This window comes from Lethenteron reissneri, chromosome 59, assembly GCF_015708825.2.
Source record: "Lethenteron reissneri isolate LAM-NWPU_2019-01 chromosome 59, ASM1570882v1, whole genome shotgun sequence".
In the NCBI taxonomy this organism is placed as follows: domain Eukaryota; kingdom Metazoa; phylum Chordata; class Hyperoartia; order Petromyzontiformes; family Petromyzontidae; genus Lethenteron; species Lethenteron reissneri.
This window is the reverse complement of record NC_083837.1, coordinates 2,291,379-2,305,548: the sequence shown is the minus strand read 5'-3', so window position 1 is coordinate 2,305,548 and position 14,170 is coordinate 2,291,379. Positions and strand designations below refer to the sequence as shown.

General features: G+C 56.1%; 1 protein-coding gene across 1 annotated transcript in view; it reads left to right on the top strand.

Annotated features, from left to right (window-relative positions):
• The window catches only part of LOC133357725 (protein furry homolog), a 73,840-nt gene that overhangs the window by 35,540 nt on the left and 24,130 nt on the right, over positions 1-14,170 (top strand). Inside the window, exons 15-20 of the mRNA XM_061575820.1 lie at positions 687-854; positions 1,448-1,627; positions 2,388-2,679; positions 4,276-4,583; positions 6,088-6,237; positions 10,334-10,432. Of these exons, the coding sequence (XP_061431804.1) occupies positions 687-854; positions 1,448-1,627; positions 2,388-2,679; positions 4,276-4,583; positions 6,088-6,237; positions 10,334-10,432 (1,197 nt within the window). The remainder of the gene's footprint in view (positions 1-686; positions 855-1,447; positions 1,628-2,387; positions 2,680-4,275; positions 4,584-6,087; positions 6,238-10,333; positions 10,433-14,170) is intronic.

Here is a 14,170-nt window from a genome sequence, read left to right as displayed (position 1 = left end):
TTGTCTTTGAGTTGTGCGCCTTTTGGCGTCATCTGGTCCAACACCATGTGAGACTCGGCTCTAAGGAAAGCTGTCTCGGGTGTGGACCAATCAACTTCAAGGACAGTGCATACATTGTCAGAGTTATGTTTTTTGTTTGCATTATGACTGCAGGTATTGTGGTCTATGCAAACATGACTCCTTGTAAAAAAAGGTGTCAGTTTTGTTGCCAGATAGAAGGGTAAACAAGTATAACCCGTCAAAACAAAGTTTTTCACTATAAATCCTTTATATGCGTGGCGGCTAGAGTCCTCTCGTCCTCTGGCTTGAGATGGCTGCCACCTATGGGTCAAATGATTGCATTGCACCATTAAGCAATTGGTAATTAAATATTATATTTTTGTCCTAAAAAGTGTAAAATTTTGGAAAAAAATTTCACGAACATTAATTGTCACGCACAACGAGTCTGTGTGGAAAATGTCAGCTCGATTGGATCATGGGAAGTGGGTTAAAAAACGACCGAAAGATTTGCACGGTCGTAAGCAAGCAAGCGAACTTAATATAAAGGATTTAAAAAGCAATTACTCAAGCCTCGTCAAATTTTCAGAATTTTTTTTTATTTTTTGCTCATCTCTCTCTGCTCGCTTGCGCGTGCGTCATCATCGTCGCCACCCCCCCTACCCCCCCACGCCCCGACCGCTCCTCAGGGCGAGAGCGTGGACAACTTCAACTGGGGCGTGCGGCGCCGCTCGCTGGACAGCATCGACAAAGTGGAGTTGCCCTCGCTGCACGAGTGTCAGCTCATGGGCACGGGCGGCGGTGGCAGCGTGAAACAGCTCAACGCGGAGGAGACTGATGAGTCCAGCGATGAAGAGGTGACGTCCTAATCCAGAGGCGTTAGGCGTCTGCGAAGAGGAAATTTTTTTAACTGTGCGGAAAATTATCTTGATGACGACCAGGTGCTGGTCTTCTTGGTTCTTTCGGTGAAGTGACGTAGAAGGGAAAGAATAAAATAATAAAAATAAAACATCGTAAAATAATGCAATTCTCACAAAGGGAAATAATAAAAGAATAATAATAAAACATAAAATACAATTCTCACAAAGGGAAATAATAAAATAATAAAAATAAAACATTATCAAATATTCTCACGACGTTTCGGCCACAACGCAAGCAGCCGTCCTCAGGTGAAGAACAGGTCTGTCAGAAAGACAGCGTCTGAATGAAACCATTTATTTAATATTTTTCATTCATTCAGACGCTGTCTTTCCGACAGACCTGTTCTTCACCTGAGGACGGCTGCTTGCGTTGTGGCCGAAACGTCGTGAGAATTGTATTTTATTATGTTTTACTTTTATTAGTTTATTATTTCCCTTCTATGTGACTTTACCGAAAAAACCAAGAAGATGAATCCTTGCAGTCACGAAAGCTTCAAATCTAAAGTTGCGATATTGTAATCTCGCGGCAGCTCACCACCTACTCGCCAACGGAGGAGTCGCTGGCCAATCACGTGGACTCGATGGCCGCCCCGGCCTCGGAGGGCAGCTCGGGGGTCCACAACGGCACGGGGACCCCCGCCACCGGCACCACCGGCACGCCCAGCGCGGAGGTGTCCACCGCAGACGACGCAGAGCAGCTCGCTTCAGAGGTGACGCCAGCGCGCCCCGCCCCGTCAACACCACCGCCGCCGCCGCCGCCACCATCGCCGCCACTACCAACCGCCCGCCACCACCACCACTACCGCCACCACCACCGCCCACCCACTCGTCTACACCCCCCGCCACTACCAACCGCCCGCTATCACCACCACCTCCGCCGCGCACCCACCACCACCGCCACCACCACCACTACCAACCGCCCACCACCGCCGCCACCACCACCACCGCCACCCACCCATCACCACTACCACCACCGCCACCCACCCACTCCTCTCCACCCCCCCGCCACTACCAACCGCTCGCCACCACCACCACCCCCCACCAGACCGCCCGCCCCTCACTCCGCATCGTAACCACAATGGCCCTCCTTCACCACTGCCGCCCCCCCCCTCCTCCTCACCACTGCCCCCCCCTCCCCTCCTCACCACTGCCCTCTCCTCCTCACCACTGCCCCCTCCTCCTCCTCACCACTGCCCCCTCCTCCTCCTCACCACTACCGCCTCCTCCTCACCACAATGCCCCCCCCTCCTCACCACTGCCCCCCCCTCCCCCTTCACCACTGCCCTCTCCTCCTCACCACTGCCCCCCCCCCTCCTCACCACTACCGCCTCCTCCTCACCACAATGCCCCCCCCTCCTCACCACTGCTCCCCTCCTCCTCACAGCGTTCATTACCAAACCGCCGCCGCGATGCTTTGTGACGATGCCGACGCCACCGCCGGCCGCCCGCCCGTCGTGTTTGTTCCGCCAGGAGGACGCCGGAGCCGCCGAGACTTTGTCGTCCGCCGAGCCCGGCGAGCGCGGAGTGGAGTCGCTGGCGAGCGAGGACGACGGGGACACGGCGCCGCCTTCAGCCACCGTCATCGTCGGCATCGGCGGCGTCGTCGTCATCGCTGCCGACGACGACGCTGGAGGAGGTGGAGGGGCGGAGAGCGCCGACAGCGCCATCGCGGTGCTCACCGACACTGAAGAGAAAGACGACGCGCACGACGCGGCCATGTCCAGGTTTGTTGTTTGGGGGGACGTGAGGGATTCTGGGTTCTGTCAGCGGTGACAGTGGGAGGGCGAAGCGCGCGCCGGTCGGTGTACCGGTGACGTCACCGGTATACGGGGGCGCTGCGGTGGCTAGGAGATGTTGACTACCTCGCCTGGTATGCAGGAGGTCGTGGGTTCGAACCCGACGCTGACGCCTGCTGCTGTATATTTGGAGTTTGCGTCTCTCTCTCATCATCACGGTGGCTAGGAGATGTTGGCTACCTCGCCTGGTATACAGGAGGTCGTGGGTTCGATCCCGACCCTAATGCCTGCTGCTGTATATTTGGAGTTTGCGTGTCTCTCTCTCTCTCCGTGGTGAGATGTTAACTACCTCGCCTGGTGTACAGGAGGTCGTGGGTTCTATCCCGACCCTGACGCCTGCTGCTGTATATTTGGAGTTTGCGTGTCTCTCTTTCTCTCCCCGTAGTTGCGTGGATTTCTTTGCGGGTCCTCCGTTTTTTTCCCTCCACATTTAGAAACAACGTCACGTGTATTTGGCTACCGCTTTAAATTTCGAGCGATGAATTGTGGGCAGGTCGCTTCTGACAAAGGGCTACGTAGCTCAGTAGGTCATCACCGTCATCACCACCACCATCCCCACCACTCACCCAAAGCCACATCGTCATCGTCACCACCACCATTACCATCATCATCATCACCACCATCCCTACCACTCACCCAAAGCCATATCGTCATCGTCACCACCACCATCATCATCATCATCACCACCACCATCCCCACCACTCACCCAAAGCCACATCGTCACCACCACCATTACCATCATCATCACCACCACCATCTCCACCACTCACCCAAAGCCATATCGTCATCGTCACCACCACCATTACCATCATCATCACCACCACCATCCTCACCACTCACCCAAAACCACACCGTCATCGTCACCACCACCATTACCATCATCATCACCACCACCATCCCCACCACTCACCCAAAACCACACCGTCATCGTCACCACCACCATTACCATCATCATCATCATCACCACCACCATCCCCACCACTCACCCAAAGCCATATCCTCATCGTCACCACCACCATTACCATCATCATCATCACCACCATCCCCACCACTCACCCAAAACCACACCGTCATCGTCACCACCACCATTACCATCATCATCACCACCACCACCATCCCCACCACTCACCCAAAGCCATATCGTCATCGTCACCACCACCATTACCATCATCATCACCACCATCCCCACCACTCACCCAAAGCCATATCGTCATCGTCAACACCACCATTACCATCATCATCATCATCACCACCACCATCCCCACCACTCATCACCACCTAACCCTCACCACACTGTCACCACCAATGGCATCGTCACCACCGTCACTTCCGCTGCGTCACGGCTATGACCGCCACCACCACCGTCACCACTTCAGGTCACTCTTGCAAATGGGACTGCATCCCAGTTTTTTGAGTTCTCATCCGGTGAAACACCACCGTCACCTTCTTGGTTCTTTATTATTTTATTACTTCCCTTCTACGTGGCTTTACCGAAAGAACCAATAAGATGAATCCCTGCAGTCACCGCCGCCGTCCGCGTCACCTCCTTCTCGCCCCGGCAGCAGCGGACAGCGTCAGTGACGGCGGCATCATCGGCGTCACCGGCGTCGGCGTCACCGTCACCGCCGACGACGCGGATCAGCAGCAGCAGCGGCGGGATGAGGAGGAGGAGGAGGAAAGCCTGCGGGAGGCCCGACCCGCGACGCCACCGCCGTCGCCATTTTTCTCGGCGATCCTGGCCGCGTTCCAGCCACCGCCCAGCGGCGGTAGCGCCGAAGAGGCTTGGCGCCTTCACGCAGCCGGCGTGCTGTCCGACCAGGACGGCACATGCGCCGTCCACACCTTCCAGCTGTTCTGCGGACTCTTCCGGGTGCGGTGATCTCGCCCCCCCCCCCCCCCCCCCTCACTCTGCCTCGTCGTCGAGTCGAATAGGATCCTCGCCGATGAAACGATTCGTATAATGTTCTTAGGTTTTTTTTTCGGTAAAGTCACGTAGGTAAAAAATTAAAATTGATCAAAGTAAAATAAAAAATAAAATAAAAATCACGACGTTTCGGAGGCAACACAAGCTTCCGTCTTCAGGTGGAACCGTCACAGCAATACATCAATCCGTGCTGTGACGGTTCCACCTGAAGACGGAAGCTTGTGTTGCCTCCGAAACGTCGTGATTTTTATTTTATTTTTATTTTACTTTTATTCATTTTTATTTTTTACCTACGTGACTTTACCGAAAAAACCTAAGAATATGAATCCTTGCAGTCACGAAAGCTTCAAATCTAGGGATTCGTATAATCACTCGGCAAAGTTCAGTGATGATGACGACGACGACTATGGTAGATGTCGTGATGAATGTAGGCTCCTGAATATAATTGTCTTCTTCCACTGGAGGTGGCATCTACGCTAGGCCACACACAAGCAAACATCGCCACCCTCCTGGCTGACTAGCGCACAGGGGCAGCTGCTACTGGGGGTGCCCCTTTTCAAGCGTGAAATGCAGAGATGCCTCGGTGTAAAGGTGCAACACGGTTGTGAGATGTTGTTAACTACCTTACTTGGTATACAGGAGGTCGTGGGTTTGACCCCGACCCTGTATATTTGGAGTTTGCGTGTCTCTCTCCCCGTGGTCGCCGTGGAGTTTTCTCCACATTTAGAATCGACGTTCGTTTAAAGTGTTTGTCCGCTGTAAGTTTCCACGCGACGATGAGTCACCTCGTCGAGCGGACAGAAGAGCTGTGCTGCTCAGTGGACCTTACCTGGTAATACAAACACAATTGTTTGGTAGTTTAGTTTAAAGGAGGGGGGGGGGGCGGTCCTCTCAGAAACACAACTCTTAGCGATTACAATTTTTGTCGCAATCGTCACCGTCGCAATCGTCACCCTCGCAATCGTCGCAATCGTCGCAATCGTCACCCTCGCAATCGTCGCCCTCGCAATCGTCGCAATCACCGCAATTGTCGCCCTCGCAATTTTCGCCATTGCAATCCTTGCAATCCTCACCCTCGCAATCGTCGCAATCGTCACCCTCGCAATCGTCACCCTCGCAATCGTTGCCCTCGCAAGTGTCGCAATCGTCACCCTCGCAATCGTCGCAATCTTCACCCTCGCAATCGTCACCCTCTCAATCGTCGCAATCGTCGCCCTCGCAATCGTCGCAATTGTCGCCCTCGCAATCGTCGCAATTGTCGCCCTCGCAATCGTCGCAATCGCAATCGTCGCAATCGTCGCCCTCGCAATCCTCGCAATCGTCGCCCTCGCAATCGTCGCCCTCGCAATCGTCGCAATCGTCGCAATCGTCGCAATCGTCGCAATCGTCGCACGGATCGACGTCGCAACTCGGCCATCGCCGTTTGCCACATCCTCCCCTCTGCCCGCAGAACGTCCGACGGGGATTTTGCTCGTTGACGCACGACGCCAGCAGCTACCTGGGCGACAGCCTGCACGGCATGGGCCCCAGATTCACGAGCTCCGCATGTGTGCTGCTCTCCTCCTCCGAGTGCCCCACCGTGTTCATCGACGCCGACACGGTGCGCCGCACTCACCCTCAACGCCACACTCACCCTCACCGCCGCACTCACCCTCACCGCCACACTCACCCTCACCGCCACACTCACTGCCACACTCACCCTCACCGCCACCCTCACCCCCACACTCACCCTCACCGCCACACTCACCCCCACACTCACCCTCACCGCCACACTCACCCTCACCGCCACCCTCACCACCGCCACACTCACCCTCACCGCCACACTCACCCTCACCGCCACACTCACCCTCGCCCTCACCGCCACCCTCACCCTCACCGCCACCCTCACCCTCACCGCCACACTCACCCTCACCGCCACCCTCACCCTCACCGCCACACTCACCCTCGCCCTCACCGCCACCCTCACCCTCACCGCCACCCTCACCCTCACCGCCACACTCACCCTCACCGCCACCCTCACCCTCACCGCCACACTCACCCTCACCGCCACACTCACCCTCACCGCCACACTCACCCTCACCGCCACACTCACCCTCACCCTCACCGCCACCCTCACCCTCACCGCCACACTCACCCTCACCGCCACCCTCATCCTCACCGCCACACTCACCCTCACCGCCACACTCACCCTCACCGCCACACTCACCCTCACCGCCACCCTCACCCTCACCGCCACCCTCACAGCCACACTCACCCTCACCGCCACACTCACCCTCACCGCCACCCTCACCGCCACACTCACCCTCACCGCCACACTCACCCTCACCGCCACACTCACTCTCACCACCACACTCACCCTCACCGCCACCCTCACAGCCACACTCACCCTCACCGCCACACTCACCCTCACCGCCACACTCACCCTCACCGCCACCCTCACCCTCACCGCCACCCTCACAGCCACACTCACCCTCACCCTCACCGCCACACTCACCCTCTCCGCCACACTCACCCTCACCGCCACACTCACCCTCACCGCCACCCTCACCACCACACTCACCCTCACCGCCACACTCACCCTCGCTGCCACACTCACCCTCGCCGCCACACTCACCCTCGCTGCCACACTCACCCTCACCGCCACACTCACCCTCACCACCACACTCACCCTCACCGCCACCCTCACCGCCACACTCACCCTCACCGCCACCCTCACCGCCACACTCACCCTCACCGCCCCCTCAACCGCCACCCTCACCGCCACACTCACCCTCACCGCCACCCTCACCGCCACCCTCACCGCCACACTCACCCTCGCCGCCACCCTCACCCTCACCGCCACCCTCACCCTCACCGCCACACTCACCCTCACCCTCACCGCCACACTCACCCTCACCGCCACCCTCACCGTCACCCTCACCCTCACCGCCACCCTCACCCTCACCGCCACCCTCACCTTCACCGCCACACTCACCCTCATCCTCACCGCCACACTCACCCTCACCGCCACACTCACCCTCACCGCCACCCTCACCCTCACCGCCACACTCACCCTCACCACCGCCACCCTCACCCTCACCGCCACACTCACCCTCACCGCCACACTCACCCTCACCCTCACCGCCACCCTCACCCTCACCGCCACACTCACCCTCGCCCTCACCGCCACACTCACCCTCACCGCCACCCTCACCCTCACCGCCACACTCACCCTCACCGCCACACTCACCCTCGCCCTCACCGCCACACTCACCCTCACCGCCACACTCACCCTCACCGCCACACTCACCCTCACCGCCGCCCTCACCCTCACCGCCACACTCACCCTCACCGCCACACTCACCCTCACCGCCACCCTCACCCTTACCGCCACACTCACCCTCACCGCCACACTCACCACCGCCACACTCGCCCTCACCGCCACCCTCACCCTCACCGCCACCGCCACCCTCACCGCCACACTCACCACCGCCACAATCGCCCTCACCGACACCCTCACCGCCACCGCCACCCTCACCGCCACACTCACCACCGCCACCCTCACCGCCACCCTCACCGCCACACTCACCGCCACCCTCACCGCCACACTCGCCCTCACCGCCACACTCACCGCCACCCTCACCCTCACCACCACACTCACCCTCACCGCCACCCTCACCCTCACCGCCACACTCACCCTCACCGCCACCCTCACCACCACCCTCACCGCCACACTCACCCTCACCGCCACCCTCACCACCACCCTCACCGCCACACTCACCCTCGCCACCACCCTCACCCTCGCCCTCACCCTCACCGCCACACTCCTCCGTCCCATCACTCGTCCTCCTCATCGTCGTCGTTGTCTTCCCCATCATTCTGTCAGTGTCCTCACTCTTGCCTCTCCCTCCTCCCTCCTTCTCCTCCTCCTCCCTCCTCCTCCCTCTTCCTCCCCCCTCCTCCCCTCTCCTCCTCCCTCCCCCCTCCTCCCTCCCTCCCCCCTCCTCCCCCCTGCTCCTCCCTCCCTCCCCCCTCCTCCTCCCTCCTCCTCCCTCCCCTCCTCCTCCCTCCTCCTCCCTCCTCCTCCTCCCTCCTCCTCCTCCCTCCCCCCTCCTCCTCCCTCCCTCCCCCCTCCTCCTCCCTCCTCCTCCCTCCCCCTCCTCCTCCCTCCCCCCTCCTCTCTCCTCCTCCCTCCTTCCCCCTCCTCCTCCCTCCCCCCTCCTCCTCCCCTCCTCCCTCCCTCCCCCTCCTCCTCCCTCTTCCTCCTCCCCTTCTTCCTCCTCCCTCCCCCCTCCTCCTGCTCCCTCTTCCTCCCCCTCCTCCTCCCTCCCCCTCTTCCTCCTCCTCACTCCTCCCTCCTTCTATTCCCGCTCAGTGCCTCACTCTTCCTCATCATCATCATCACCATCCTCTTCCTGACCACCTCCTCACCATCCTCTTCATGACCATCTTCCTCTTCCACCTCCTCACCCTTCCCAGCCTCGGTTTGCATTCAGCGCTAAAGGCTCAGCCTGATAAATAAACTAAACTTAAACGATTATTATTTTAACCAGGTAAGGCACACTGAGCTGCGTAGCTCTCTTTCAGAAGCCACCTGGCCATCACGTGGAAATTGCGGCCAAATGCTGTAAACGCGAGATGTTGATTCGGAGAAAAATCCACGCGACCACGGGGAGAACGTGCGCTCGGAGTAATTGTGTTTAGTTTGTTAACCTTCCCCCGCACCTTCGATTAGCACGGTTGACTGCCCACGGTGCAAAATAAATTCAACATGCGTGCGTGGGCTCGAACTCACGACCTCCTGTAGACCAGGCAAAGTCGTTTACATCTCCCCACGGGGAGAGAAACATGCAAACTCCAAATATACAGCAGGCGTCAGGATGCAACCCCTGACCTCCTGTATACCAGGCAAGGTAGTAAACATCTCATCGTGGGCAGAGTGAGAAATTGACACCACAAACTCCAAATATACAGCAGGCGTCAGGGTCAGGGTCAGGATTGAACCCACGACCTCCTGCATACCAGGCGAGGTAGTTAACATCTCACCACGGGGAGAGTGAGAGAGACGCAAACTCCAAATATACAGCAGCAGGCATTGTCAGGGTAGGGATCGAACTCACGACCTCCTGTAGACCAGGCGAGGTAGTTAACATCTCACCACGCAGAGAGAGAGACACGCAAACTACAAATATACAGCAGGCGTCAGGATCAAACCCCTGACCTCCTGTATACCAGGCAAGGTAGTAAACATTTCATCGTAGGCAGAGCGAGAAAGAGACACCGCAAACTCCAAATATACAGCAGCAGGCATCAGGGTCGGGATTGAACCCACGACCTCCTGTAGACCAGGCGAGGTAGTAAATATCTCACCACGGGGAGAGCGAGAGACACGCAAACTCCAAATACACAGCAGCAGGCGTCGTCAGGGTAGGGATAGAACCCACGACCTCCTGCACACCAGGAGAGGTAGTTAAAATCTCGCCACGGCGCCACGGAGAGAGAGAGAGACACGCAAACTCCTAATATACAGCAGCAGGCGTCAGGGTCGGGATCGAACCCACGACCTCCTGCATACCAGGCGAGGTAGTTAACATCTCGCCAATCATTTCCCGAATTCCCGGATCTCCCCCTCACCCCGCCGCCCCCCCCCCCCTTCCACGGAAGTGTGGACAAACCCCGGTCGCTCATCCGCCCCTCCCCTCTCGCTCTGCCGCCAGCTGGTTTCCTGCGGCCTCCTGGAGAAGATGAAATTCGGGGTCCTGGAGCTGCAGGAACACCTGGACACGTACGGGAGCAGGCGCGACGCCACACAGCAGGTGACCCCCTGCGCACACAGCACCCTGCTAGCCCTCTACCAGGTCTTGATGCAGCTAATCTGGCTGTGACGGTCCCACCTGATGACGGAGACTTGTGTTGCATCCGAAACGTCGTGATTTTTATTGTTTTATTTAATAAAAATAAAATAATAAAAATTAAACATAATAAAATAATTCTCACGACGTTTCGGCCACAACACAAGCAGCCGTCCTCTTCCCTTCTTGGTTCTTTATTATTGTATTACTTCCCTTCTACGTGACTTTACCGAAAGAACCAAGAAGATGAATCCCTGCAGTCACGAAAGCTTTAAATCGAAATGTTTTATTTTTGTTAATTTTTAATTTCATTTTTTACCTACGTGGTGACTTTACCGAAAGAACTAAGAGTATGAAGGCTCTCATCCCTCGTTGGCTCGGCCTACGCTCACAACCGCGACTCATTGGCTGCGTCGTGCCTGATGCTGATTGGCTGAATTTCGATTTAAAGCTTCTTTCGTGACTGCAGGGATTCATCTTCTTGGTTCTTTCGGTAAAGTGACGTAGAAGGGAAGTAATAAAATAATAAAAATAAAACATAATACAATACAATTCTCACGACGTTTCGGCCACAACGCAAGCAGCCGTCCTCAGGTGGAGAACAAGTCTGTTGTGGCCGAAACGTCGTGAGAATTATTATATTTTTATTATTTTATTATTTCCATTCTACGTGACTTTACCGAAAGAAATAAAGAAGCTGATTGAGCAGCAGGCACGGCCCCGTGCCTGCTGCTCATTGGCTCATTCTACACTCACAACCGCGACTGCCTCTTGCCCCAACAATCTGTGCAGGCTATACGGGGGATCGTTGTCTTTGTGGCCGTAAAAATAAGTGTATAATAGGCGACGTTTCGGGCAACGACCCTTCTTCACAGCGCGTAGATAAGGCCGGAAAGTTCACGGGTGACTCTTCATGACGATTGTGTTGTACGCCGTGGTGGCTAAGAGATGTTAACGACCTCGCCTGGTATACAGGAGGTCGTGGGTTCGATCCCGACCCTGACGCCTGCTGTGTTTTTCGAGTTTGCGTGTCTCTCTCTCTACGTGGTGAGATGTTAACTACCTCACCTGGTCTACAGGAGGTCGTGGGTTCGATCCCAACCCTGACGCCTGCTGCTGTATTTTTCGAGTTTGCGTGTCTCTCTCTCTCCGTAGTGAGATGTTAACTACCTCGCCTGGTGTACAGGAGGTCGTGGGTTCGATCCCGACCCTGACGCCTGCTGCTGTATTTTTCGAGTTTGCGTGTTTCTCTCTCTACGTGGTGAGATGTTAACTACCTCACCTGGTGTACAGGAGGTCGTGGGTTCGATCCCGACCCTGACGCATGCTGCTGTATATTTGTGTTTGAGTGTCTCTCTCCCCGTGGTCGCGTGGATTTTTCTCCGCGTCCTCCGGCTTTCCCTCCACATTTAGAAACACGAGCTTAAGAATATTTTGACCGACCAATAAATTTCCATGTGCTGATAAGCCTCTTCGTTGAGGTATCGTTTGTGAAAGTCAGGTCACTGAAAAATAGCTACATTGTAGCTGAGTGGCCTTTCCTCGTAAAATATCTACATTTCCCATAAATATGCTAAATTACTCTTGATATGCAAATTATTTTGTCAAGGCGCTCTTCCTCCTCCAACCCAGCTTAAATATACGCTGCCAAGCCTGGTGGTGATTCATTCAGACGCTGTCTTTCCGACAGACCTGTTCTTCACCTGAGGACAGCTGCTTGCGTTGTGGCCGAAACGTCGTGAGAATTGAATTTTATTATGTTTTATTTTTATTGTTTGATTACTTCCCTTCTACGTGACTTTACCGAAAGAACCAAGAAGATGAATCCCTGCAGTCACGAAAGAAGCTTTAAATCGAAAAATATAAATAGTTTTAGTTTCGTAGTTTATTTTGCCCTTAGCCATCACAGTAAGATTCTCTCCATCTCAAGCGAGTTTTTTTTGCCAGTGGAATATTTGAATAACTCTTTAATTCAGGGGTCCATAACCCCCGGACCGCAGAGTTCACAACCGGGTACCCAATACCCGTACCCTACCCGATACCCGGCTACCCGTACCCGGCCGAGTACGGGTACCCGTTTGCGACCCTGGTGCGGCCGGGTACGGGTACGGGTAGGCCGTGAGTCACTGGTGAGTAACCGTTTGTCACTCATTTCCCAACGTCTTGTCTCTTCTCACAATTCAAGTTCCTAGAATCAACCCACCCGCGCCTGCAACATGGCTTCATCCCAGAGGTCGCAATCGGGTACCCGGCCGGGTACGGGTAGGGTACGGGTACGGCCAGGTACGGGTCGCCGTTTGCGACCCTGGTGCGGCCGGGTACGGGTAAGGAATCAAAACCCGTTTGTGACCTCTGGTCCGTGCGTGGCCCCCCGCCCCGTTGATTTATTATTGACCACTTCCGTCCGTGCCTCTTACCCGCGCTTGTCTCAGTCACGGTGTTGGTAAACCCACAAGCTGCTAACCCCTAGTAGCCACAATGAGTAGACAAACAAACGTCGTCCGTGAAAAAATGATTGTCTTCCACGAAACGGGATCCTGGCGCCAAAAAGGTTTTGGACCGCTGCTTTAATTTGATTGATGACAGCCCTGCATGATGCAATAGCTTACATTTATTGCAATAGTCCAGACGCTCCGTTTCATTTCAATGTTTCGAATAGCATGCACACATATAAACTAGATATATATTTTTTTAAGCCTTGAAACACATTCCTGCGGAGGGAGCTGGTAGGAACGTTGGGTTGCTCGGTCAATGACCTGCAGGGTCAACGGCGGCGTGGTGTATTCCGCAAATATGCCCGACTGTGAGGGCGGGCACAAGCCGGCGTGAGTAGGTTAAACGTTGAGTTTTATAAGGGCACCACGGGGTGACCAGCCCCTCCCCACCCAGCCCCACCCCTCCCAACCCCCACCCAGCCCCACACTCCCCACCCAGCCCCTCCCCACCCTCCCCACCCAGCAACCCTCCCCACCCTCCCCTCTCCACCCAGCCCCACCCTCCCCTCCCCACCCCTCCCCACCCTCCCCACCCAGCCCCTCCCCACCCTCCCCTCCCCACCCAGCCCCTCCCTCCCCACCCAGCCCCTCCCTGCACGACGGACGGACACAATAATCCCCTGTGGGCTGGTGTAACCAGGAGGTTCCTATCAGTAATATATTCCTTATATATGTGTTGAACGTGCAAAGAAGCATGCAAAAGAGATGCACGCCTCAAATTACGCTGTGAGACAGGATGGGGAAACAACACGTGGATTCGAGACCACACGCAGGGTGGAGACATCGTCACATTGATCTGCATCCAGCAGTGGATAGAGCGTGGGTGATGGTGGTGATGATTACCAATTCCTACGCCGAGATTTATTTCCTGACAATATTTCTGGGGTTTTATCTCGGGAGATATTTCATTTGGCTAAACGGAAGAGATTTCCCGAGCGCCAATAATATTACTTTATTGGTTTTAAGATGCGATAGACAGGATGGATGTGCATGACAATGCGTGTCTGGTGGTGGTGGGGGAGGAGGAGGCTCGTGAAGGACGCTGATGCTGGGCAAGTTGGAGGCAGTCGCCCTCCAGCAATAACGGAGGGTGGAGCAGCGACGCTCGCAACAACGAGCGGAGCGCCGGGCGGCTCAAACGCAGCGAGTTGGCACAATAGGGGGCACAGGTGGTGCATCTGCCAGTCGTCATCTCAGTCGACCCGTG